Source organism: Chlamydotis macqueenii, chromosome 1 (assembly GCF_036417535.1).
Source record: "Chlamydotis macqueenii isolate bChlMac1 chromosome 1, bChlMac1.mat, whole genome shotgun sequence".
Taxonomy (NCBI): domain Eukaryota; kingdom Metazoa; phylum Chordata; class Aves; order Otidiformes; family Otididae; genus Chlamydotis; species Chlamydotis macqueenii.
In genome coordinates this window covers 130,056,945-130,083,614 of record NC_141556.1, presented here as the reverse complement: position 1 = coordinate 130,083,614, position 26,670 = coordinate 130,056,945, and the positions used below count along the sequence as shown (strand labels likewise).

The window sequence follows — 26,670 nt, the reverse complement described above, 5'->3', positions numbered from 1 at the left end:
CGTCACCGGACCTGACCCTGACTTGTGTTTCTGGCTTGCCTATAGTGATGAGGCAAGCCCGAAATCATGTTTGATGACCTGGACTCTCAGCTGGGCCTACCCAGCTCACTTTGCTTGGGGCTGTGGGATAGAGCCCTGGGTGGCAAGGTACCTACCCCACCAGCCATATCATGTTGCTGGCTCCCTGTCCTTGGGGAACAGCTGACCCTTGCTGCACCCTGACAGATAACTCAGGCCTTCCTAAGCCCTGAATTGAGCACAGCAGAGCAGGGCCCATGGCAGTGTGGGGGTATTCTCTGGAGATTCCTCCTAATTCGTCAGTCTGGCCCTGGACTTTGGTGTCCCCACCACGTTGGCCCCCTGCCCAGCCCCAGCTCCCGAGTGAACCCTCCTCCCAGGGCTCACCTGGCAGCCTCCGGGGACTGGCCTCTGTGCTCCTGCCACCCACGAGTCCCCTCTGCTGTGGCCCTTTCCCAAACCCTTGTCCCAGCCTCAGCTCAGTGTGTATGAAGTAGCCCACTGACAACCCACAGCAATTAAATCACTCTACAGCAAACCCCCTCCGAGCCCAGATCTCTGTAAGGTGTGAGGACATACTTTGTTTGGGGGATGGGGGGGGGTCACACAGGGGTCTCCTGCCCTCTGCTCAGGGGCTCTGTTTGAGTTCTGTCCCATGCCATCAGTCCTTGCCAGAGCTGGGCTGTAGGAGCGCTGGTCTCCAGCTCAGCTACAGCTATGCCCCAGCTTCCTGGCTCGACCTTGGATCTGCCTTGTCACAATGGACTCGTCTGGTGATCCCCAGGCTGTGTCTGCCCTGGTTACCATCATCAGGCCTGATCCTGGTCCACACCCATGGGCTGACTTAATGGCTTGACCTTGGATCTGCCTCATCACTGGGCTGTGTCTGACCCAGGTTACCACCAGTGGACCCGACCCCAAGTCACATTTCTGGTTTCATCTTGGAGCTCCCTCATCACCACGGATTTGTCTGCTTTGTGTTCTAGGCTGACCCTGCCTCCCATCCCTGGACTGCCCTGCTCGCGGTCCTCAGGAGCTGGAAGACGGAGCCTCGACTGTCATGCCAGCCTCGCCATGCTGGGCTCCCCACCTGCAGGGAGCAGTCAGCCCTTGCTGCTCCCCCACACTATGAGCACAGCCTTCACCAGCACCAATCCAGCAACAGCGAGTTGTCAGGATTACAATTAGACTTTGCAGCATCTATGATGCTGTCCTCCTTTCTGCCCAAGAGACGTGAAACAGTGAACACTGAGTGTTCACCCATGGAAGCACATTTGATCTTCAGCCAGGTCTTGAAATGTAACAGCCTCTCTGCAACAATGTTCTGCTTATACAATAATTGTTCATTTTTGTGCGATTGTAAAGAGACCGTGCTGAAAGTAGTTAAAACAGAGACTTTAATGCTGTGGCAATAACTGTATGCTTTTGAATACCATTGGCATCAGACTTAATTCTTAGACATAATAATTATGTGAGGGCTCATTCTCTGTGAGTTTGCTCTAGCTTGTCTTCCCTATTGAATTTACATTATAATATTTTGTACTTTTCTTCTAGGCTTGAATAGGAGTATTGTATTAGGCAAGCAGGTGATGAGATTCTGCTCTCTGTTCCGGAGAGCGTAATTCCACCGATTCTAGTAGTTACTAGGATTTGCTGTAATTTAACCGCAATCAGAATTTAATGTGCTTTAAAAAAAAAAAAAAAAGAAAGAAAAAAAAAAGTATTTCTGGATGTTCATTCCATAGACTTTTTTTTTTTCTGTCAGAATGGAAATTAATGTGGTGTTCTAGTTTCTATTCCATGGTTACATTTCAGAGCCTTAACATTCTAATAGCGACTCTATTCTCTTCATTCTTATGTTAGCAGGTAACTTGGGTAGGAAATTAAAAAGAGCTGCACAGTGAACAGAAGACATTTACAGGCCTGGTAAGCAAGGAACCTACTCTTTGAATAGAAATGTTTGCATTACCATCTTTATTGATAAACAAATGGAGAAGCATCTATTTTTTTTCCTATTTCTATCAGTTAATTACCTGTGAAGAGTTCTGAAAACAGAGATCTCTTGGTAAGTAATAACTTGAGATTTGAGATTTTCAATTTACATAATCTGTGCTCCTTTAGGAGTTTAGTCCCCTAAACAGCCCAGACAGCCCATAGTAGTTTAAGTAATTCATGTTCAACTGTCATGTGGACAGCATAGTTTAGTAAGTAGTTGCTGGAATTAAGTAGTCAAAGAGCTGGATCATATTGATGTAAAAACTTTATGTTAACTTTATGAATTAATTCAGACCATGTAAGGATTAAAAGTAAGAGAACGAAATACAACACTTTTGTAGGAAACAGACACATACAGCGTATACACTCATATCCTGAGCACTAGCATGCACACACACACACAATTCTCCACAAAGGCCGTCTGTACTTAACAACAATATAATAATGTTTCATCATTCTGAGTCAGACATACTAGAGGTGAATTTGCTACCTCGCTATAATTCATGGGTTACTCACATTCTGTTTTTTATACCACCCCTCTTAGTTTCAACAGATTTTTTCCATCATAAAAAAATTACCAACCCTAAGCTTAATGTGTAACATCTGAATCTAACAGTTTTAACGTTTTGTCGTACTGTCTTTGAGACAGATCAAGCATGTCCTAGACATACAAAGGAAGACAAGAATAATCCTCAATGCAGTAACTCTTTTGTCCTTTTAACTTACGTTTGATACTATACTCCGTTTATACTTTCATATGTTAAGATATACTACTGTTTATATTATCTTGGAGCTCATGTAATGAGTTTACAATATTTTCTATTATAGCTTATGTATTTAAATTCCAGGTCTAAGAAAACAACATGGCAAATACATCTTTGTCACCTTTCGTTGAAATCTGGGAGTTTCCTGGGCTTCGTCTTCTGTAGCGCATTTTTGGCTGCCTACCATCTTCGTCGTTGTGCTTCTCTCGCACTTTTCTCCGTAGCTGTCACACTTCCCTTGAGAGAACCTTGGCTGGCTCTGAACTGCACAGTGGAATTTCCACTTCTTGCATTTAACAGACAATTGAGCAAAGGTCGTGCCAACTTGTTCTTGTATGACTGTCCCAAGGGAGGTTAAAGATCAGCTCAAAGTCATCTGCTATGATAAAGCCATTTAGCAAAGGAAGTCCCAAATCTTGCTGGGTTATTTTTCTTTTCCAAAGCAAAGCGCATCCCCTGCACCCCTCCTCCTGCCACCCCTTTTTTCCCCCTGCAGCATTTAAATATGCTTGTTATGCTGTGCTGCGGGAAACAGACGCGTTCTTGTTACAGCCAGAGATGAATGTCAGGATTGAACTAGCATTCATGAAAAAGGCTTTTGTTTGATTTGTGCTGTCCCACAGTGGAGCTATGGCAACAACTTCAGTTTGGTAAATTAACTGTATCACTGTGTACTGGCTCAAATCATGGCATCATCTGAATGACAAACATGCCACTGTTTGGATGACAGCTGACAAAAGGTATTGTTTTATTTGACTCAAAAGCATTAAAATCCAGTCAATTCAAAATTCCAAAGCACGTGTATGCTAGGGATATGTGAAATGCAGTATCACTTTATTTTTATCCAAACGGAATAATTTAGTGACATTGTTATTTTATAAATGTTTCTCTATAGTAGCTCAAAAAATTTAGTAACTTCTGAATTTGAACCCCACATCATGCTTGGTAATGTGATCTTGTTATGTGCATGTGTTTAAGAAAAGAAAAAAAATCCAAACAGCGGATATGCTGCACCAAATGAAAGGCTGGCTGTAGGTCAGACAGGCATTCTTCCTATAGCTGTCAGCGTTACCAAGGATGTGGGCTTGCTGCAGCTAAGCTGATCTATAACTAGCTACTGCCAAGAGGGGTGGTCTGGCTCTCTTGTGTGTCTGGGAATAGGCATTCTGGTTGTTGGGGTGGCTGGAGGAGCAGACTGGTCTCTTTTGGCACCAGGAAGCTGCTACAGGTGGTTAGGGTGGTTCTTCTGCTTCCATCTACGTCTAAGTCCAGCAGTGCTGTACTAGGAACCGGCTAGGTAAGTTTAGAAGGCTCAACGTCTGGTAGTTTTTCTATTTCTCTTTCCAATGTGAAGGAGTCCTTGCGGAGAACAAAAATAACTTTCAGTTTCAGAACCATAAAACTTCTATCTTCTAGATAGCTGAAAATTGTGTATCCAGGCCAAACAATACTAGCCAACGTTCCTGTAACAGCATATCAGCCGTAAGGACAGAGCCCTGTTTGCTCTCAAATGGCTCTGAAGTGTTGGTGCTACCTGCCTTTTAAGATGCTGGAGTCAGTGCCTACATATTTTCATGAGCAGCAAATGCTCCTCGAAAAAATTCTGCTAATGAAGGTGCAAGTTCTTAGGGTAGTGACTGGCCAATGCTGCTGATGCCTGAAAAAGATCAAGGTTCTAAGCAGATCTAAGCCATTTTAGAGGTGAGGATCTGTAAAGCTTCAGCTGTGTTAACTGATGCTTTTAGAAACATTTCCAACTATACTTGAGACTGAAATGTGTCCTTTTCCAGACCCTGCTCTTGCTCTTTAGCTGAAGACTAGCATGTAATACTCCTGACTCACGCGAGTGAAGGTATTGCTGTAGGATCAAGATAAGCAGGACATACCCTGCTTTCCCTCCATGCCCCAAATCAGGTGTATGCAAGGCAAAAGCTAATGGGTCTTTTCTCTGAGACCTCCATGCACTTGGCCTCTTAAGAAATCCAGTCTGAATCTATGTTTCCATGTCTAGCAAGGAAGGGAGAAAAAAAAAAAAAAAGGTAAAGGGATGTGGGAAATACAAGGGCAACCATTTATCTATTTTCTCACTAGCAGCCAACCACTACTTGTTTCTGAAGAGACTAGGGAGTAAATTACTGAAGTGCCTGAAACTTGTGACAAGAGGATAATTATACTTACTTTAAATATGCGAAAACCATGTCTGCTATGGATGTTATACGTAGTCTGTCACGATTACTGTCCTATATACCTCGTTATATGTTGTTTAAAATTGTGTGGGACATGTCCGTTTCTCCCAGCAGCTACCGATCTGCTGAGAATGTTGTTGCAGGCATTCCTTGATCCTCAGACTGCAGCCTAGCTCCAGCTCTTAGATGACTGACATCAACCAGCACCTTACCGCAATTCAGGAGCGGGCATTTTACGCTATTTTGCCCCAACCAAGACACTACACCAGTACAGTTAATGGGCCCCTGCATTCCTGCGGGAGGTGGGGGCCCGGCTGGAGATCCCTCGGACCCAACTCGCGGGCCTGCGCTGACCTCTGCCGCCCCTCACACGCCTCTGCGGCCGTTAGGATGAACCAACAAGCACATCTGCGCGCAACGTCTCAGAAATTGCTCCCGCTGCGGTTCCAGCGCCAGGCCCGGCCCGGCCCAACCCGGCCCCGCAAACCCCCACCGGCGGCGGAAGCCGCTAGCCCAGCCCTCTCCCGCGGCGCAAGCCGAAACGCTCCGCCGAGCGGCGCAGGCCTCGCCCAGGAAGTGGTTGCGCCTCGCCCGGAGCTTCCTTCCCCCCCTCGGCGTTGGGGAGGGAGCGGAAAGGAACGAGAGGGAGACCCCGCCCCCTGTCCCCTGTCCCCCGCCTCCCCCGCCCCGCCCCGCCCCACCGGCGGCCGCCGCTCGGCCCCCGCCCCACAGGCGGTGGTGGCGGCGGGCCCCGCCCCCTCGCGGGGCGGCCGGAGCCGTCGCGGCTGCTGATTGGTTGCCGCCCCGGCGGCGGCGCGCGGGGCTCGCGTCTCGCGCCACTTTCGGGAGCCTTGGCGCGAGCGGGGCGGGCGGCCATGGCCGAGAGCGGCGCGCAGGGCCGGGACGGTGAGGCCTGCGGGGCGCCCAGGGCGGCACGTTCCCCCCTCCCCTCTCGCCTGGGCTAGCGGCTGCCGTCGTTTCGGTTTTAGGCGACGGGGGTGGGGGGCAGTGGGGCAACGGCGCTATAGGGGCCGGGAGGTGCGGGAGGGAGGAGAGCGCGCGCGCACCGGGAGCGCGCTCGCGCGGGGGGCAGCCCTCCGAGAGGATTTGGGACTGAGCGGCGGCACCCGGCGGGGGGAGGGCAACCCCCGCATCTTCCCGCGTCCTCCCGCCTTGAAGTGGCTAGGCGGGGCGGTGGCAGCGCTGCCCAAGCTGGGGGGACCCTCACCCGGCAGGCGGGGGGGGAACGGGACCGCGCAGACCCCCCTGCCCCGCATCGTTCCGCACCGACGCTGGCTTCCCCGTTGCGGTGGGGCCGGGTCCCGCCGGGCGGGAGGGCTGCAGGCTTACCTCCCCCCCCCCCCCTCCGCCACGGGCCGGCAGCTTGGGCTCTCGTAGCCTGGGGACGCGCTGGGCTTTCGCTGCTGGGGGCACCGGCGGGCGCGGGTGGTCGTAGCCGGGGGAGCAAATACGTTTGTCTCCGTAAGAGCATGTTGTTTGCTTACGGTAAACGCAAAAAAATTGACGGAACTTCTTGTGTAAATGCAGCCAAAGTGTTAACATCTTTGCAGTTCTTCCACATGTGGTACAGACAGTGTGAACGCCGTTTTTAGCCCGTCCCAGCCCTCAGCAATACATATCCGTACTTGCTTGCCTCAGCCAGGCTGCCGAGGTGCAGCTCTGTTACCCGTTTGGCCTCCTGCTGTCCCCAGGAAGGGACAGGCCACCTCCTCTGGCTGGCTGGCTGCTTGTGCTAGCCTTGAGTCTCCTGCCTGCAGCCGCTTGTCACACAAAACCATGAGTCTTGTTCCTGGACTAGTTATCTTGCTTTCATAAGTTGGAGTGGGACCATTCATCCTCTGTGGTCAGATGAATGCCCCTTCCCCAAAATCCAGAGAGAGCAAAAGATTAAGAGAAGGGGCGAGCACCTTGCAGGGGAGAGCGTGGCAAAGCAAAGAAAGCGTACAAGGAAATGGGGCGTCAGTCTTCCGCTGTCAACAAATTACTAGTTTGTCTCAATCTAACTGCACTCTTAAACATTGTGAAACCGCCTGAAAAATTACTGCTTTGTAGCCATATAGGCCTTTCCTAAGTCTGTCTGTTCCTGAGTTGTCATGGAGACATGCAAAATAAAAGGACCTGGAAATTCCCAAGGAAAGATTGGGGAGATCCTTTTCAGAGAAGAGCTGATGAGATTTGAGAGGTGCTTTGGAAGTCTAGGTGGTAGCTTCTTGCTGATTGAGAACTGTCACGAGGTCTGTTTGCTCTCTGTGACTGCCTGAGACTGTCCCTTCAGTATGATTCCAGAATTGGCTTATCAAGAGCCATCCATGACTGTTTCCTGTAAGCCAAGTAGGTCTCTATGTTGACTCAAAAAAAACTGCAACCATCTATTAATACAGCACTGAACACAAAGTACCAAAGATAATGGTAGCTCGTTACTAAACTAATTTCTCTGTTTTCTTAATTAATTACAGCTATGCATGAATCTGGAAGTTTTGCAGCATCACGTTCTAGACGTGAGAGGAAGTCTAGAAGAGGCCAGCAAGAAGCACTGGAACGTCTGAAAAAAGCCAAAGCTGGTGAAAAAATAAAATATGAGGTGAAAATTCCTTATTTTTTTTTTTAATAACAAGTGAATGTGAGCTGAAATGCTTAACTACCCTTTATACGTATCTAGAAGTTACGGGAAACAAAATTCGCCTTTCAGGTCAACTTCTGTTTTTTAACTGTATTTATTTCAGAATGTAACTAATTGTTTTGCTGCTTTCTGGTATCATTTATTTTTTTCATTCTGTTTTCAAAACTAAAACAATTTTAGTAACTGCAAGTCAAACATGCTTGATATTACTTGATAACTATCCCACCGCAGAGGACCAACTTTTAAAATTCAATTGCGTAATTAATGTTATGATAGGAAGTACTTCTTTTTTTCTTTTTAACTTCAGATCATTATAGACTTTAAATGAGTTTCAAAGCTTTACATGACTGAAATCCATTAATATTGATACACTGTGTTCCACAAAGAAACCCAGCTTTAAGTATTTAAACTGGTAGAACTGAAATCTGGCAGTGTAACATTGATACCGCCCAATTAATTGTAATGCCAACAGGAAATGACTTCTAGATTGAGGTGGATAAATCTAAAGAAGCCTGAAGTGCGTAGATTGTTAATGTGCAAATTCACTGTGAGGTACAGAAGAGCATCTTCAGCCTTATGCTTGGGCTCATCAAATCGCATTCCTTTTCCCTGACCACATCTTGGTGTTTGAGAGTAGAGCCAAAGGTCGGAAGTCTCCATCTCTAGGATTTTTTATTTTGGTTTTTATTTTTTGTCATGCAAAATAAGCAATAAAGCGAGTCAGTTTCAAAGTAAATCTCTGCCAGTGCTTCAGTAGATTTTGAGTTTTAGTATACTGTGATAATTTTAAAAATCGATAACTTCTTTTGTCACTGCCAAAAAAGAAACTTAAGCAGAATGAATAACTGCGCTTACTAGTTGTGAACAATGTACCAGTGTAAGAAACCATGCATTTCTTGGGAACTTTTATGTTCTTACTGGTGGCTTATACTAATAAGTAATAGTATGGGAACTGTTAATCCTCAATATACCTTAATTGTAGGTTGAAGAGTTCGCAGCTGTTTATGATGAAATAGATGAGGAAGAATACTCCAAGATGGTCAGAGAACGTCAGGATGATGACTGGATTGTTGATGATGGTAAGTTAAGATGCATTTGGAGAGTTATTTTGATTATAGTGTCATAATGTTCATGTTTTGAGATAAGTTATAGTTAATACATTTTAGAGATTTTTTTTTAGGAGACAAGAAGTTAAATTTTATATGGAAATGAATATCTTGCATTGTTCTCATAGTTGTGTATTAGGATGGTAATGAAAATATTTTTCCATTAAGAACTGTTTTTGAAATTTTGTTTCCGGTTATCAGTGATGTAACTTTAAAAAGAAGTAATGTAGTTGATAATTTCTAATTAAACATGTAATAATATATTTAGTCTAATAGAAGATACAGCTGAGAGTGCTGTGATTTTAAGTGCTTTTTCATTTATAACTTTTGCTCTATATTAAAGCGGAAAAAGTAAAACTTTGGCTTATGAATATATATAGACATATCAGAGGACAGGATTTAAAATGTAAATTTTTAACAATTTGTTTTCCTATAGATGGGGTAGGTTATATAGAAGATGGAAGGGAAATCTTTGATGAAGATCTGGATGATGATGCTCTTAGTTCCAATAAGAAAGGTAGGTTGACCGTGACCACTGTAGAAAGTCTTCCAGTGGCTTTTAACAGGTGCCTAAAACGGGCAACTTCTTGGCATCAGTATGTAGTGAATATGGCCAAATGTTACTTGAACTCTCTAGTTCTGTGCCTGTGGATTTTCTGTAGTCCCTGTAATGCAGAAGACAGAGGTCCACAAATTGAGGTCAAATCACTGCTAACTACTTCAGCACTAAGGGGACAATTTTGCTTACAGTCTTTGGTGGGATGTATATTCACTTCTAGAACAAATGCACCTAGGAATGATCTTGGTTTCCAAAGCCAGTGCCTAAAGGATACGTTGTCTTTCTTGCCGCTAAAATACTTGCACACTTCTGATGATCTGGGATCAAGTGTTTTTAGCAACTTTTATGAAGTTAGTGGCAAACTGAGGAATTGAATCTGATGTTGAGAATCCACACCTAGTGCCAAACTCCTGCAAACTCCTGCACACTCATTTTTGTTCTTTTCTGGAGATGCTTCCATGTAAAGTATCTTGGTTCTTTTTCTGGAATATGAAGTTGAGTATGCAAAGAGCATCTCTGACGTGGCTAGGAAAGATAGGGTTTTGCTTTTTTGTGTGTATGCATAACAGCCACTACAAAGCTGTCAGCAAATGATAGATGTTTAGGCTTCCTTTCAGCCACCAGTGTAAGGGTTGGAGAAGTAGACTACCTCAGCTATCTATTCCTGCTAATAACTGGACCCCTAAACATTGAGCTTTTCTGATGTAGAATTCACAATTTTGTATTTTTCTGTAGGAAAAGGTGGCAAAACATCTATGGTTGATAAGAAGAACATGAAAAAATCTGTGGTGTCAAAGCCAAACACAATTAAGTCTATGTTTATAGCCAGTGCTGGGAAGAAAAGCACAGATGTAAGTTTTTACATTTTTTTAGTTTAAAGATTTCTAACTTGTTTGCAGTGTTTTAGTGCGAGTGGAATAAAGCACGGGCTCACTTCAGTTTCTTACGTCTAGCAAGACAAACTCCTATTGCAGTCTCCTGTATGTGGAACATTCCTGAAAACGTTGTGTGTGTTTTGTAGAAACCCTTTAGTCATTTGCTGCTAATCTCTTGATTGGGTTTGCACTTATCACTAAGAACTGTTTGGCTGATTTGTTATCTCACAGAAAACTGTGGACCTGTCAAAGGATGATTTGCTGGGGGATATTCTTCAAGATCTTAATGCTGAAGTAAGTATATTAATAAAATCTGCTTGAAACACCTTAATCCATTCATTTTTCTTGCCATGGATCATACCAAGAAAATAAAGTTCTTCCTAAAACTAGACCATCTAAGTGATTTCTTCCATAGCACATCTGCTTGGTATATTCCATGTATGTATGCAGTCTACCTGTCATCTCCACCATGCAGAAGTTGCATAACTGTATTGGTTTGATAAGCCAAAACTACTATGTTCTGAATAGAGATTGTTTATATTAATGGGATGTAGAGCCTGTGCTAATGCAGCCTTCTAGGTTTTAGTCAGCTTTGAGTGAAACAGGACTTACCTGCATCTGAATTGCGTGTACCAAATATGTGTATCACCATGCTCCAGCCAGTATACTGTGGGATATTTCCCTCTGGCGTGTTTGGGTTCATGGGAGGAGCTGAGGGAGGACTGTTTCAGCAGATGACGTAGCCTGAACTTCTGTCTGCCACCACCTGCTTTCCATGGTTTTCTACAGAGAACCAGATTAACACTTCCTCTGAGCTAGGATTGCAGGGTGGCTGCTGTAGCAGGGTTGGACTGTCTCAAATGAGGCTATTCCTCATCATTAATGACTTCTCAGTGGGTTAATGCCCCTTAGCAGGATTTCATAAAACTGAAAGGATTCCTTACGTGTAAACTGTGAAACTGGTGTAGTGGTGAGATATTGAATTGAAATATGTTGTATCATAATAAGCATAACGTGTTTTTACAGAGCAATAAGAGGGGTATAGATGTTCCGATGTAAAGTTGTTCTCTTGGTTTTGTGCAATTACCATTTTACTCCTCCCTGTGGTATCTGATTGAGACCTCTAATGCCTTAGGCTATAAAAAACCCTCAAATTATTAAGCAAATGCAATTTAATGCTGTCGAATTCTGTGGAGCATTGATTAGGGGAAATAATGCTAATAATTACACTATGTCTTCTGTTTAAATAGTAGTTAGCTTTTTTTTTTTTTTTACTTTGTTGTTTATTTTCTAAAATTTCTTTTGTTATTAGATGTTGATAAGGGTGAGTATAAAATACCTGTACAGGTAAACCAATTAAAGTGGGTCTGCCTCTAGTGTGACAGTGCTGAAAGAGCACTTCTGCCTTTCTTAAGTCATGTGTGCTCAGTACTGTTTCAGCAGACATGAAGAACATCCCACCAGTTATTTGAGTACTTGTGCGTTAAAGGCATGGTTAGCTATTGAAATGCCCACTGTTTGAAAACTGTTTTCCTTATTTATGACAGTTTTTTGCTCAAACTGTTTACTGAAAAAATCTAGTGTCTGGCTTCATGGGCTGATTGCTCAGATAAATTTTTCTTTTTCTGTGGCTGAGTTGTATATTAGGAGGAGTGTTTTCTTGGCATATGAGAAATACTGGTGACCTTCTTTCTCTTTGATGGAAAATGTTACTAACCCAGGCAAAAGAAAACACTAAACAAATCTCTTTGTTTTGTCACTTTCTAATTTCTTTCAATATTCAGACTGTTCAGATAAGTCCACCACCACTTATAATGCTGAAAAGGAAAAGATCTGCTGGAGTACCACTGAATCCTTTCTCTGTGCAGTCCCAAACTCCTAAGGTAAAGGGAAAAAAAAAATCAAAGAATTTCTCGTTAGTAAGTACTAATCTGTATTTTGGTTGATTTGAATACTGTTGTCTTTTATTTCTGCTTCTAGAAATGACCTTTCTCATTAGCTTCCTTAGCAATGTTACTATGTAACTTCATGCATTTTTCATCTTCCCCTTCCATGTTAATTCAGAAACAGAATACCACTCTTTCTGTATCTTTAGTATAGTAGTAGTATATAGCTGTTACATTTGGCAGCAGAAACTGTTTTTATAATATTAGGTGCGTCACATGAAGGTGAGCTTCTGCTTTGTCTGTTTTTTCCTAAAAGTAGAAAAGACCCTGTGGCAAGGAAGGGACGATAGGAAGTGAAATAAGCGGGAGAAAGAGTATTTGTGGGTGTGGAAAAGGATAAGAAACTAACCTTCTGCAGAAATGGAAAGCAAATGGAAAATAGAAGCTATGGGTAGAAGTTTACCATAGTAGAAGATCTGGGAGTGAAAGGAGGTGTGGGCTGCTAAGGATGGAAGGCTAGCATTTTGTTAAGAGTTCTGGTAAATTAGAAGGACTTTCTAGCTGGAAATACAGTGAGATATTTGGTAAGAGTCTGTAGAAGGCAAATGGAGAAGAGTAGATAAATCTCATTTGTGAAACCTTGTGTAATAGTGACATTAGCTCTTATATTGATAATAATCACCAGTGGCACTCATTTCAACAGTTGTGTTGGAGCCTTGAAGTAATTGAAAAAGGAGGAGGAGATATAGTAAGAGAGGATCTTTGTCTTTACGGTGCAAAACAGTGGTCACTTTTGTCGGAAACATTGAGAAGGAAGTTAATTCCCAGACAGGCTGTTCAGGTGATAGCTTCTGTGGTCCTCGGAGGAAGAATTGGAGATTTTAGACGAAACAAATGAGGAGAATGAAGACTGTAGCCTTAGAAAATAAATGGGCATAAAAAGCAACATAGCAGTGAGACTTTTCACTTCAGGAGGTGAGCAGAAATATAAGTATGAACTAGAAAAAGTTGTTGGTGAAGGCAGATTATGTAATGTTTGCTTTCTGCTTAAGGTGAGTGGAGGGCTGAGTTTGGCGTTGGCCACAGTATAAGTAGCTATACTGAGATTAAAACTCTAGAAGTAGTTGTGTGCAGCTCTGAATTCTATGTCTGTAAATAACAACTTTCCCCGAAGATATAGGTTTTGGACCTTACCACAGGTTAAGGGACAGTAGATATAGAGACTTGTTGTTGATCACAGTGGAGGCTACTTCATATATATTTTCCTTAAGAAGAGGTTCTGTAGCCGCTTCCATAGCGGTATCCTGTCTGAAAAACAAATTCTGTGCTTATTGCCGCAGAGTTTAGGCTTGCAGAGCATGCTGAAATGCAGTTTCTGTCTTCTCTTCACTTTCCCTGTCATGTCTGTAGCGTGAAGATATCCAATGGAGAAGCACCCTGATCTCTAGACCCATGGTGTCCTATAGACCTCTTGAACTCATTATGGGTATGAACAGGTGTAAATTACCATACTGGCCTTCCCCAGTTGTACCAGGCTCTGTCCCTGCCTGGCATATATTGTCACTTACTCAGCTGACACAGAGTAATTTTAATTTACGAATGGAGTAGTGCTACATGGGAAAAATAGTGAAAGTAACTACAAACTTAATTAAACGTCAGCCAGAGCCTGTTGTAAACTGCTTTTTAAAATTATGGTAGAAATACATTACAGCAGAAATGAGATTGTAGAATTCAAAAGTTTACTTTTCAGGAGTTTCAGTTATCATGCTGCAAAATCTGTGGAGCTTTTCCTCTAGCATTAGTTACTAGTTCTGCAAATAGTGAGTGCCAGTTCTGGGTTTTTTTTTTACTTTTTTGCTCTTAAGAGAATTTTTTTTTGCCTCATGGCTAAAATGTCTTTCAGGTAATCACGCCTGTATCAAAGAAAGCTCCTGCTCATCTCAGAAAGGAAGCTCTTCCTCCAGCTTCATTTCGTCCTAAACATCCCAATTACACAGCAAAATCTGTCATGGTTTCTGAAAATGAGGATACCACGTATGTGCAGAAAGCTACAGAAAATGGGGGAATAGTGAAGACAACAGAAGAGAAGGCTATTGAAGGTATCAAAAAGAAATCAAAACCAAGTTCTAGAAACTCTTTAAATATACCATATTAGTGTTAAAACACTTCTTAGTTTATACTAGTTAGATGCTTAAATAGCTTAAATGTGATTTTTTTTTTTTTTTGTATATTAATACTGTAAATTATGTTCATGCTTAGAGTATGCTATATATACCTACTGCTGTAGTATACAGTGTGTCATTTTAATGAGTCAAGCCTTTAGTTCTACATAAAACATTTCCAGATGATGATCAGGGAATGATGGATTTTGATGAGGAGGACTTTGATGAACCTATGGAAGCAGAGCATGTGGAGACTATACCTGAGACAGCTGAAAGCTTGGAGAGAGACAAAGAAATTGAAAAGAAGGAGACAGAGCAGCTGGAATTAGAGAAGAAAGAGACATCTGTCCTGTGAGAATCTCTTTTTTTTTTTTTTTTTTTTTTTTTTCCCTCTTCTCCACGAATAAGCCTGAGGTTTATCTCTGTGTTTGTCTTTGCCAGTGGGATAATTGTGATAAAGACAGAATGATAATGCTATGCTTTTTTTTTTCTTTTTGTAGTGATGTTAAAAACTGTAGTGTTGAACACGCCGATAGCTACTTAATTGAAAAATACCTGATGTTTTGGGGATTTAGCAGCTGACAACATAACACATTTCAGTACATTGAGGTGACTCAATGTGGGTGTTGAACAATGAATTTTTATGCCAATAAGCAAAAACGAGGAATTGCTAATGATGCTTATTCTAAACAACTATGAAAATATTTCATAATGTTAGTTGTAGTTAAAAGTATTGTCACTAAAAGTAATTTCACATGATGAACAGCTTGTCTTTGGAAATAGAAAAAAAGGGGGGTGTTCCCAACGTTTTTGGTTTGGAAGAATCTTGGATCATATGTTTCCATAACTTTAAACCATAAAATATTTGAATTATCAAAAAGACTTAAAAATTTAATGACTGAAAAGGTAGTTTTGTTGAAATAATGAGCAACTTGTACAGATGGATGGGTATATTTGTTATGTAAAGGCTTGGATGACCAAGGCTGAAATACCACGTGAATGACTTTTAAAGCCTGTGCGTTGTGTACGGAGAACCATATTTGTATGTGGGTTTCTCTCTTTGTCACTCCATCCTTCTTTTCACAAGAAATCTGAGGAAACCCAGCTTTTGGGAATGTTGCTCGGTAGTGGAGAGAGCAACAAAAGGCCTGAGAATACAGGGCTGAAAAACAGTGCAACAGTGGTGGTTATAGCAAAGGCACAATTTTACTTCCTGTTTCTTTCTTATTCTGCAAAACCTGCAGAAGTTGTTCTCTCCCAGATACATCATGTTGGGACAGAATTGATGAGGATGAAGCTGATCTAGTAGCAGCAGAAGTTCAGCTGGATCCTAATCTCCTTCCACTTGTGAATGGGGAAAATGATGATCAAGTCTTAAGATTTTATTGGCTGGATGCTTACGAAGATCAGTACAGTCAGCCAGGTAACTATTCAGTTAAAGGCAGAAAATGCCGTTCCGATTCTTTTTATGTAACTGGAATTTTCAGACTTGCCTAAGTTATGTCTAGATATCCTGTCTCTCTGTACTCTATAACTTGTACATTGATCTCTTGTTTTTCTGCTGCCCTGAACAGTGCAGGGCACTACGACTGGGCAAAGTAAGAACATTGTCTCTTGGTAGTAGTGAGGTACAAAGGGAGCTACTAGTACTTCTCAGTTTTAATGACGTATTGGCCTTCTTAAAACCCCGTGCTCTCCCGGAATAAGCTGATACCGTTAATTTCATACTCAGTGGTACAACTGAGCATGCTTGCTTCTTGTTTCTGCAAATGTAACTTAAAATTTTGAGGGACTATTAGCTGTACAACAGCAGTTGCACAATTTTATACAAAGGAAAGGTATAGAATTATAGAATGGTTTGAGTTGGAAGGGGCCTTTAAAGGTCATCTAGTCCAACCCCCTGCAAGGAGCAGGGACATCTCCAACCAGATCAGGTTGCTCAGAGCCTCATCCAACCTGGCCTTGAATGTTTCCCGAGATGGGGTGTCTGCCACCTCTCCGGGCAATCTGTTCCAGTGTTCCACCACCCTCATTGTAAAAAATGTCTCCCTTATATCCAGTCTAAATGTCCCTCCTTCTAGTTTAAAACCATTACCCCTCGTCCTATCACAACAGGCCCTGCTAAAAGGTTTCTGCCTGTCTATCTTAAAAGCTTCCTTTTAGGTACTGGAAGGCTGCTACAAGGTCTCCCCAGAGTATTCTCTTCTCCAGGCTGAATGCCTATCAAAGGAGGAAGGTGGCCTGAAAAATATAAGCTCTGACTGGATCCCTGTATTCAAACTATCTGAATCTTGAAGCTTGTCCCTGTATTAACATCCCTAAGATACTTTGTGCAGTTGAAGTGTGAATCCTGGCTCTCATCGTCTTCAGAATTGCAGCATTCTGATCTGAGCCATGACAAAAGAAGTCATGTTCATATCTGTTCTAAACACTTGCCATCCATCCTCTCATTTCATCAGTAGCTTTAGGATCTTGGGTTTCTAATTTATGCTTCATGTAGGTTTACTGGAAGGTTCTTCAATATGTTGTTGAAGGTTTTTTGGGTTGATGCTGTAAGCATTGAGTCAGATTGTTTCTCTGTTACACCTTTTGTTGTGAGTTGGGATACCAGACTTAAATATGAGACTGTACTGGGCTGAACAGCTTGGTGATGGGAGTGGTAATAGTTACAGATATCGAGGAAATCAATGGCTCTGATATAAAATTGCTACTTTTAAAGACCCCACTATTCTTTTTCTTTTTTTTTTGTCTCCTAAGTCAGTGGTTGCTGAATGGAACATAATTATGAAAGGATTTCTTTTCCTTGCATGCAAGGAGTGTTCTTTTCTCATTATGACTTTTTCAGGATAGAATAATAAAGACTGCACCTGTTTTCAATTAGTAGCGTAGAAGGGAAAATTTTGATACTGTTTTTTGTTTAACATGTTCATGATCTTTGTTTATGCCTCATTTGCTGTGATGTCAAATGCATTGCCTGAAGACTAAGTACTATAGCATAATCATAAGATTCTTTCAAATGTAATGATTTTTTGGAGGCTTACTTTTCATAACTTCCTTTACTGTCTCAGGCAGAGAACTTGAGAATTGTAATCTGTTAACGTTTTAAAGAAATAATGAATAAAAATCTTCCTTTCTTTCCCCTCTGCAAGACATTTTCCCTGTCTCTTGACTTTGCTTGCCTTTTGGTTCGTTGGTAACATGATCTTTCTTTTCACAGACTTTGTGTTTTGTAAGCTTTACTCCTATTTTTTTCTTTCTTTCTTTCTTTCTTCTTTCTGTAATCAGGCTTACAGGGGATAGATCCTGATAGCTCTTCTCTCATTTCTTGGTTTTACATATGAAATATCTCTTGAAAACTCTTTGAAGTTAGTCCAGCTTTCATTGTGTGTGTGTGTAGGGGAGTGGATGGGTGCTAGACTGGGTGACCTCCAAAGGTTTCTTCCATCTTAAATTACTCTGATTCTGTGAAATCTGGAGATTAAGACCACTTGCTTGTCCATGCCAGAGTTGATTGAAGTTTGTCTTTGCAATCCAGGCAGCCTTTTACCTTGTCTTTGACTGACTCATGTATCCTTCTTTCTATCTCGCCTGCTTATATGTACGCCTCTGACAGGTTAACTTTTCCATGCTCTCAATATTGCCAGCTGTTCAAGCAACCAGCTCCTGTTTTGAGATCTCTCCCATAGTTTCATCTCTCTGTATGATACAAACCTATTTGAGGTTTTTATCCCTTTAAAAAAAAAGGAGGAAAAAAAAAAAAAAGATTGCTTAGGAGAACTTATTCATCTCCCTGGTCACTTATATCTGTAATTTGAGCTCTTTCTACATCCTTTTTTTCGAACTGTCTAAATCTTGAAGATTGGCTCTGTATTAAAATCTCTATGATACTTTGTGCAGCTGAAGCTTGTATCCTTGCTCTCATCTTCTTCAAAACTGCAACTGCAATTCTCTGTCCTTGACAAAAGTAATCTTGTTCACATCTATTCCAGGCACTCAGTAAATGATTTTTCTTAGCCTGTCACTCTAACTCTGTCATCGTCTTGGTGCATTTTCACTGATTTATCTTTGATGTAATGGAGTAAGAAAGGTGCCTTTACATCTCGTAGATCATGTGGCAAAGAAAAATTATAACTCTTACCCAATAACTTGTTTGTGCATTGTCAGACCAAAGAGAAACGCGGGTTCCAAAATCTTCGTTATGTGAAACACTGTTTCTGAGACAGTCTCAGCTCTGGTATTCTTTATTTCATTAATAGTAGTTACTGTAGTATTGTAGGAATAGAGTCTTTCATGTATTCAAATTCTGAACTATTTGGAGCTTTAAGAGAACTCAGGTGAAGCCAAGTTTTTGAGTTATACTTGGAAGTTTATTTCACTTGGAATTCACAAACTGTACATGAATGTCAGCTAGCCTTGTTCTCTGTTATTTCAAAGTTTGACATCACTTGATTAGCAGTTTGCAGCATTTTGTGCTAATGCCACGTTCTCTGGGGCTCCAAGATGTGCATGTACAATGATGATGTGGTTCACAGTGAAGTCAGTTGCGCTAGTCCTGCTGTAGTTCAGCTTTCTGAATGTCTACCTTGGTTACAACTGCTGTCTTAGCACCCAGGATTTCTTGCAATGTCATACATCTTTTGGTGCCCTCATTTGTTAAAAAAATTTCAACTATTTTTAGTTGATCGGCTTCTAGTTGTTGTGTTCGGAGTATATTTGTACAGGTTTTATTAGTAGTAGGATCTTGATCTCACGGTACTAAAGTGTAGCAAAAGTGAGTTAATTGCACTGGCCTAGCTGAAGTGTGAAAAATTGTAGATAACACATGTTTCAGGAGTGATTGACAGCACAGGCATTCTGATTATCTTCAGCTTTCATTGACTTCTTTCTCCTTCTTCCCTCTCCCCATGAATTATCAAACTAATGTAGGTAGAAATGGAATATCAGAACAGAATTCTGAGACGGGCTGTGCGATGCCATTTTGGATATTACATATCAAGGTGTTACTATGGTGATGGAGGCAGGGGCATGAAGAACTGTACAGGTATCTAGTTGTACAGCTGGTGTTTAAAACAACATAGAATGTGCTGATACATCAGAAAGATTTGTTGTTCAAGAACCTAAACCAGAACTGGTTGTGTTTCTATGCAAGAATACATAATAAGCTGCTGTAAGCAGCATTAAAAATGATTAATTTAAGAATTGCGTATTGAATTCTTTGCTCTGCCGTTCTTCCTTAGGCGTGGTATTTTTGTTTGGCAAAGTTTGGATTGAATCTGCAAACACCTATGTCAGCTGTTGTGTGACAGTGAAAAATATTGAGAGAACTGTTTATCTACTGCCACGTGAAACAGTAAGTATATCTTTTAAGCATGTCAAACATAAGTACCTTTCATTCTGCTTATGGCAGGTTATGAGTTCTAGTAGTGTTTTTATGGGAACTGTTGAAAGCAGTTTTGTCTAATGTAGGTGGTAAAGTTAAGTACAATGTATACATGGTATATCACATGTGAGATGCAGAGTAGAACGTTGCTTCCCCCCGACCCTAACAAACAACTGCAGGTAGCAAATTGTTACCTGAAGACTTGCTGCTTAGGAATAAAGTTGTCTTGAAGTATTATTAGAAAACTTAGTGCTTTTTAAACGCTCCGTTCCAGGTAATATTTTTTAAATCTGGATTTTCTTGGCTGATTGCATTGTAGTTTTCCCTTGAAGAAGAGATACATGATTCATAATAGCAGAGCAAAATGCAACTTACTGGTCATGTCTGCTGGCATTTTTTGTTAATTTGTAAAACCTGACTTCTGTTTTTGAGGAAATCGACCTATCCACTGGCAAAGAGACAGAGAATCCAGTGACTATAATGAGTGTTTTCAAGGAATTTAATGACTGCATTTCACCAAAGTATAAGATCATGAAGTTCAAATCCAAGGTTTGTCTCCAAGCATCCTATTTGGTCATTTTCTGTTGTTCTGGTTCATAAGGTGGGAAGTCTGTTGAAACACTGTCCAGTGGGGGAGGTTATGCTGAAATGCAAATATATGCCTTCTGGCATGTAGAAGTGTATCTGCTTGTAAAGGCCATCCCAGTGTCTTCCTAAATATCCATATTCCTTTAAGAACAGTAAATCTGCAACATGATTGTTTCACCAGAAGTTTAAACGTACTGCTTTTGCAAATACTCATTCATTAGGTTCTTTGAAACTGGATTGATTGTCAGACTGTCTTTTGCTTGCTGAGCCATTTTTGAGAATACAGAACAGATAAAAGTTCTGATACCTAAAGCCTGGGTATCACCTCTTAGTGTCAAAGTTTAAGATGAAAGATTATGTTGTCCAGCAGATAGGTCAGTGCACTGGGATCAGACTGTCTTTCCATTTAACCAAGTGTCACATTGAACTTTTTCTCTTGGCATGTTTCATCCTTCTTCTCATCCTTGCATATCTATCTTTTTAGAATGCGTGCTGTTTGGAGCATGGATTGTCATAATGCGTTTATACAGGAGGTAGCAAGTTGTGGGGACTGTCATCCAGTCTTGAAACTTCAGCTGATCTGGGCTTACAGTTATGGGCAATAGTCCTTGTTCTGGTTGTTCAACAAATCCTTAAAAGAACAGGGGAAAAGCAAAATGTTGCTATAATGGAAAATCTGCACCTACAGTAATATAATACTTGTCATAACTCTGCAGAAAAAGAGCTGATATTGCTGGTAGTATTGCAGATTTGGACTGAATTAAGTTTGCTAGTGTAAGAAAGCTTTCTTGTTCGTTTACATAGAGCATTTGCCTTTTGGCCGGGAGGGAGAGGTGGGGAGTTTGTGTAGGGGCAAAGGTGGCTGACGTGCAAGTTAGAGGAAAAGATTTGTTCAGAGGGAAGTGCTCAGAAACTTTTCTGTTTCTTGAAGTAAGATGTCATTAATCTGGCAAAGCTGACTTTCATTGTAGTTACTGGGTGGTGTGGAATTAGTTGTAACTTTTCCCAGGCTGGCAGTCTTGTGACTTTGTAGGATTCATTCCTGAATAGTTGGTCAGGAAATGGGATGGCAAGTAAAAACACAGGAAGAATGGAATTTAACAGTATGTAAATGAGGGAAAACAAGAACAAGTTCATATGGTAATTCAGGTTAGAAAGACCCTGAGGAGGTCCTCTAATCCAAAGATAGAGTACTTCAGAAAGTTTGAGTTGTTAAAGTGAAAATGTGAGCGGTGTTTCTCAAATGGCAAATTCATGAAAGAGATGATGTCTTTTCATCAACACTTAGCTTTATTTACATCGTTCAGGGAAAATGCATGCTTCATTAGAACTTTCATTGTGTTTTTTTTTTTCTAGCTTATTTTCTCTCTCAAAACTCTGATGCAAATTTAGCTTTTTCAGTTTTATCAGTGTTATTTTTCTTGTATATTTGATTATAACGTAGTCGTTGTGTATGGGGATTGGAAAGGAATGAATTTAACAATCGGTAAAAACCAAATTTGTAATAGCTTACTGTTCAAAGACCCTTTCAGGAATAAGGGAGGAAACTCGGGGCAAATAAATTCTTCATTAAAAGAGAGGATACAAACACTTGTAGTCCAGAAATGGAAGGAGGGGGAGAGGCCTTTGAAAAGATGCAGACCTGCTAATAGAATCTTAGGAAACCCCCACCTGTTCTGTGGTGTGCTAAGGAAGAATAGTGTGAGTGAGGTAATGGAGTAATACTGTTTAACCTTCAAAGATGGCTTTTAAAAATCAAGGTAAACCATATACAGGAAATATTTTGTTATTTCTGATGTTAGTTCAAAGCTTATCAAATTTTTGTTGAGTTTACACAGAGCTCTGAATGAAAGACCCAACTGTGGTGTCCGGATACATGACCACAGTGCATCCGAGGTCCTTGGGTGTAGCGCAGGAGTGATCCCTACAAGAATAAGGAATTAGCAGCACTACGGCACTGTTCAGATCTTACCTAGAATATTGTAACACTTCATCACCCTGATGAGGAAAGATTAACTCAAGTGACAACAGGTACAAAAGATGATAATTAGAAGAGTGAGATGAAAGGAGAATCAGTTACAGCAGAGATAACTGTGAAAGAGCTTTAAGTTTTTTTTTTTTAGCCTAGTAAAGTGAAGAATAATGATAAGACCATTTTGCTCTCTAAGAACATTAAAAGGGGATGAGCAGCAAGAAAGCTCTTTAAAGGATGGTTTTAGAAAAAGAACAAGTTTATAAATTTTGATTCATTAATAAATTAGGCAGGATAATTGGGGCTGCAGAGAAGCTCTGGAATAACCGAGCAGAAGTGTTTCTAAACAGTAAGAATTCAAATTTTGCTTGAATTCATCAGACTCTTCAATAAACTGAATTTTACTAACATGGTAAAAGGCTATCCAGCTTTATGTTTTTCTGCTAATTTTGATAGTTACTGCCTCCTGAAGGGTTTAATGAGAACTGGAGCATAGCAAGAGGGTATGGCACCAGTGATGTGGGGGATAAGAGAAAAGAGGATTTGAGAGCAGGGCTGCTGGTGGGGCCTCTGTGGGACTGTTCAAGGAAAATATTACAGTTAGTCAGGTACTCCAGCTTGACACAAAATGGACTGTGAACAAGTGCCACCAAATGTGTCCAGACTTACATCTCTGCAGCAGGGGATCCTTTTGCTGTCTGCAAGATAATTGTGGAAGTAGTGAGACTGTCCCATTACTGTGCCCTCCTTTTCTTTTGTTCCTCTCTGAGAGACCTCAGTGTGCCTCGTTAGATACCTTATTAATCTGTTTTTCATAAGGAGTCATCATCTTTCTTTTCATTGCAGGCATACCACCAGAGATGTTGTGTTGTTACACAGCCCTTGCATCTGTATTTCCATAGAGGCGTGCAGGGCTCTCAAATTGAAATGGTGGTGGCACTCAGCTGAGTGAATGCTCCAAAAAAGTGATCTTCACACAGTTATGACTGTATGTGGTTAAGAGCTAATATGCTTTAGAAGAACTCTCCTGTTCTGTGATGTGCAGCCAGTGTTCCACTACTGTGTTGCTAAGAGTTGACGTTTTGAAAGATTTGAAAGATTTTTAAAAGGCTAATGGCAATATTGCTGAGGTGAGCAGAGCACTCATGAGCAATGCATTCAGAGTAACACAAAGTCTCAGTTTTGGCATAGTACTGTGAAACTGAGAAACTCTTATTCTTCCATCATTAGCTGGAGAACAGAAAGGTTACTAGCATATCTGCCATACATCCAAAGTTCTTTGATTCAGAATACTCAGTTTCGTGATGATGTGGAGAGAGATAGTATTTATACACTGGAACAAGCTGTCCTCTGTGCATGTGTGCATGTGCATCTTGGCCTTGCCAGCACCAAACTTTGTCCCTGCGAACAGATACACTTAAGCCGTATCACTTCCTCTTGCACCTGCTGCTAATTGTAGCTTCAGTGGGTTGCATTGCTGCCAAGTTAGCAAGTCTTCACAAATCAATTTCAAAGCAGCCTTACTCCACTTAGGAACTTAGCAGCTAATCACTGCTGCTCATTTCTGCTCTCTGAAGGGCCACTTGAAGGGCAGATTACTCTGCAGCAAAGCATTCATTCACTGCAGTTGTGACCAGACCCTTGTGTAACTGGGTTGAGCTCCGTGGAATAACACAAATGAATCACTGCAGCACGCTATTTTAACACTATGTTCAGCTTACATTTGCAACAAGAACTTGTTTGAAGCCTAACAGGATTTTTTTTTAATTGAAAAAAAGGAGGGGAGGCACCAGTAATATATACTAAAAGCAATGCATCACCATCTGTTATGTTACAGCTACGATGTGCTGCTTATGTGAGGTGCCGCTTTCGCTCAACAGTTCAGAGCTACATTTGCATGCTAATTTGTAATGCTGTTCTGACTTCATAGTGGTGCTCTTGTACCAAGTTATAGTATTATTTTCTGCTCCTATGTAGCTGTTGATGCTGTAGTTGTTTTTGGATTTGCCTTCTTCCTATTTATAGCAGAGGGTCCACTCCTCTCCTACCCAGGCTTTGCAGCCTTAAAACTGCAGCGTTAAGAGAAGCAGCAAGCTTAACTGCTCATTGTAGTGCTCTGAGGGAGCTATTGCTGATGCTATTAATTTAAGGAAAAAAAAAAACCAACACCAATCCCACCCAACCCCCAAACCAAATAATTTACAGTTAACCTAACTGTGTGTTTCTGTTTATTTGTAAATTTTATTCCAATTTATGGTGACTTTGTTTTTTCTTATTAAACTCGCTCTAGCAGTATGTTATGCTGACTTTATGTATAATATGCTGAACTTAGTTCATTGTCCCGTGAAGGTATACTTTTTAATTTAAAGAGCCTCTAGGAATTCTTGCAGTAAGAGTAATACTGTAGCATAGTTATGGCATAACATTATAACAATAACATATAACAGCGGTGCAGCTGGTTTGTGAAGTATTGCAGGACAGAGCATACGTACTACAGGGTAGAGCATGGTATTTCAGCAGGTGCCATAGTATTGTTGTAGAGGATATTGTACTTATTTGGAAAAGGCAGATAGTTATTCTTAGAAACTGACAGGCTGTGCATGCTGTAGATAATAATTATTTTTACTGAAGAAAGCAGAAGTGATACTTGACTTTCAGTAAAGTTGTACTGAACTTGAGACTGCTTTAACTGTCTTTGTAGGGATATGTAAACAAACATGACTACTTTCTAGTAAAACCCAAGTCACTCAAAAAATACAACACTGTTATAGAAATTATTCTGATCTGAGTATGTAATAAAGTAAACAGCTGGCAGATGGTTGGGAAATCAGATCTCTTGGGTGCCTCTCTGAAGTGCTGGTGTACTAAAACACGCAGTATAATAGAAGGAACTATGTGCAGTTACAGGGCTACGATCTCATTGGGATCATGGACATGGTTAAGAAGGATGGGGTGGGATGACAAGGAGCGGGAGTCCCTTTTACATGTCAGAGCAATGGAAATGCATGGAGCCCTACCTAAGGATGGGCAGAGGGCCAGTCAGGAGCTTATGGGTCAGGATTAGAGGACAGACTAATGGAGGTGACATCATGGTGGAAAAAGGAAAGACAAAGCCCACCTTGAGCTGAATCTGGTGAGGGAGGCAAAGAGCAGTAGAAAAGGCTTCTATAGGTACAGGAGGACTAGGGGCAAAATATGGGCCTGCTGCTGAAAAGGACAGGGAATGTAGTGACGAAGGGCATGGGAAAGGCCAAGATACTCAGTGTCTTCTTCACCTTAGTCTTTACTGCTGAGTCCAGCCTTCAGCAATCGCTGACGCCAAGAGACCAGAAGAAAAGCCTGAAGCAAAGACAACTTGTCCTCAGTGTAGGAGGATCAGGTTATGGAACATGTAAACAAACTGGACAGATACAGGTGGATGTGACCGGATGGGATGCACCCATGAGTGTGGAGGGAGCTGGCCAATGTCATTGCGAGGTCACACTTGGTTATCTTTAAAAGATCACAGAGGAGATTCCCATAGACTAGAAGAAAACAAATGTCAGTGCTGTCCTCAAGATGATCACAGAGGAGGAGATTTCAGGGAACTAGAGGCTGGTGAGCCTCACCTCAAACCCTGGGAAAAGGTCATGGAGAAACTAACTGTGAAAACAACTGTTTTGCAGACACATAAAGCACAAGAAGGTGCTTGGGAGTGTTCTGTGTGGATTTACAAAGGGGAAATCTTGCTTCACCAAGCTGGTAGCCTTCTGTGAAGAGATGAATGGCTTGGTGGAGAAGGGGAGAGCAGTGGCTCTTGTTTATCTTAACTTTAGTGAGGCTTTCAACGGCTTTCAACACTGTCTCCTGTAGCATCCTCAGAGATGATGAAGTATGGGCTAGGTAAGTGGACAGTGAGATGAACTGAAAACCAGCTGCGCTGCTGAGTTTGAGGATGGTGATCAGCAGCGCAAAATCCAGTTAGAGGCCAGTCCCTAGTGGCATATCCCAGGGGTCAATACTGGGTCCAGTCCTGCGTAGTGTCTGTGTTAATGACTTGGGTGATGGCCCAGAGTGCACCCTCAGCAAGTCTGCAGACAGTACGAAACCAGGAGGACTGGCTGATATGCCAGATAGGTGTGCTGCTATTCAGAGGGACCCTTGACAGGCTGGAGATGTCTCATGGTCTATGGGAATCTCATCAGATTCAACAAAGGGAAATAACAAGTCTCACACCAGTGCTGGAATAACCTCAGGCACCAGTAGATGCTGGTGGCTGACTGGCTGGAAAGCAGTTTTGAGTGCAAGACCTGGTCATCCTGGTAAACATGAAGTTAGACAACAGCCAACAATGTACCCTTGTGGCAGAGGTGGCCATGGACCCTCTGGGCTGTATGAGGCAGAGCGTTGCCAACAGGTTCAAGGAAGGTGGTCCTTCCCCCTTACGCAGCCCTGGTGAGACACATACAGAGTGCTGTGTTCAGCTGAGCTCCCTGTTATAAGAATAGTGCACACGTACTGGAGCAAGTCCAGCACAGGACTACAAAGAATTCCAGGGA

At 41.7% G+C, this 26,670-nt stretch overlaps 2 protein-coding genes across 2 annotated transcripts in view; one reads left to right on the top strand and one right to left on the bottom strand.

The window, feature by feature from the left end:
* Nucleotides 1-3,165, bottom strand: part of PCYT1B (phosphate cytidylyltransferase 1B, choline) — a 42,114-nt gene extending 38,949 nt beyond the window's left edge. The window contains exon 1 of the mRNA XM_086766903.1: nucleotides 2,899-3,165. Coding sequence (XP_086623029.1) covers nucleotides 2,899-2,964 — 66 coding nt within the window. The 5' untranslated portion in view covers nucleotides 2,965-3,165. The remainder of the gene's footprint in view (nucleotides 1-2,898) is intronic.
* A 2,638-nt stretch (nucleotides 3,166-5,803) lies between these two features.
* The window catches only part of POLA1 (DNA polymerase alpha 1, catalytic subunit), a 203,825-nt gene continuing 182,958 nt past the window's right edge, over nucleotides 5,804-26,670 (top strand). Inside the window, exons 1-12 of the mRNA XM_086766873.1 lie at nucleotides 5,804-5,869; nucleotides 7,441-7,565; nucleotides 8,587-8,683; nucleotides 9,147-9,227; nucleotides 10,005-10,120; nucleotides 10,376-10,438; nucleotides 11,929-12,027; nucleotides 13,934-14,129; nucleotides 14,375-14,543; nucleotides 15,437-15,615; nucleotides 19,430-19,542; nucleotides 20,005-20,121. Coding sequence (XP_086622999.1) covers nucleotides 5,839-5,869; nucleotides 7,441-7,565; nucleotides 8,587-8,683; nucleotides 9,147-9,227; nucleotides 10,005-10,120; nucleotides 10,376-10,438; nucleotides 11,929-12,027; nucleotides 13,934-14,129; nucleotides 14,375-14,543; nucleotides 15,437-15,615; nucleotides 19,430-19,542; nucleotides 20,005-20,121 — 1,386 coding nt within the window. The 5' untranslated portion in view covers nucleotides 5,804-5,838. The remainder of the gene's footprint in view (nucleotides 5,870-7,440; nucleotides 7,566-8,586; nucleotides 8,684-9,146; nucleotides 9,228-10,004; nucleotides 10,121-10,375; nucleotides 10,439-11,928; nucleotides 12,028-13,933; nucleotides 14,130-14,374; nucleotides 14,544-15,436; nucleotides 15,616-19,429; nucleotides 19,543-20,004; nucleotides 20,122-26,670) is intronic.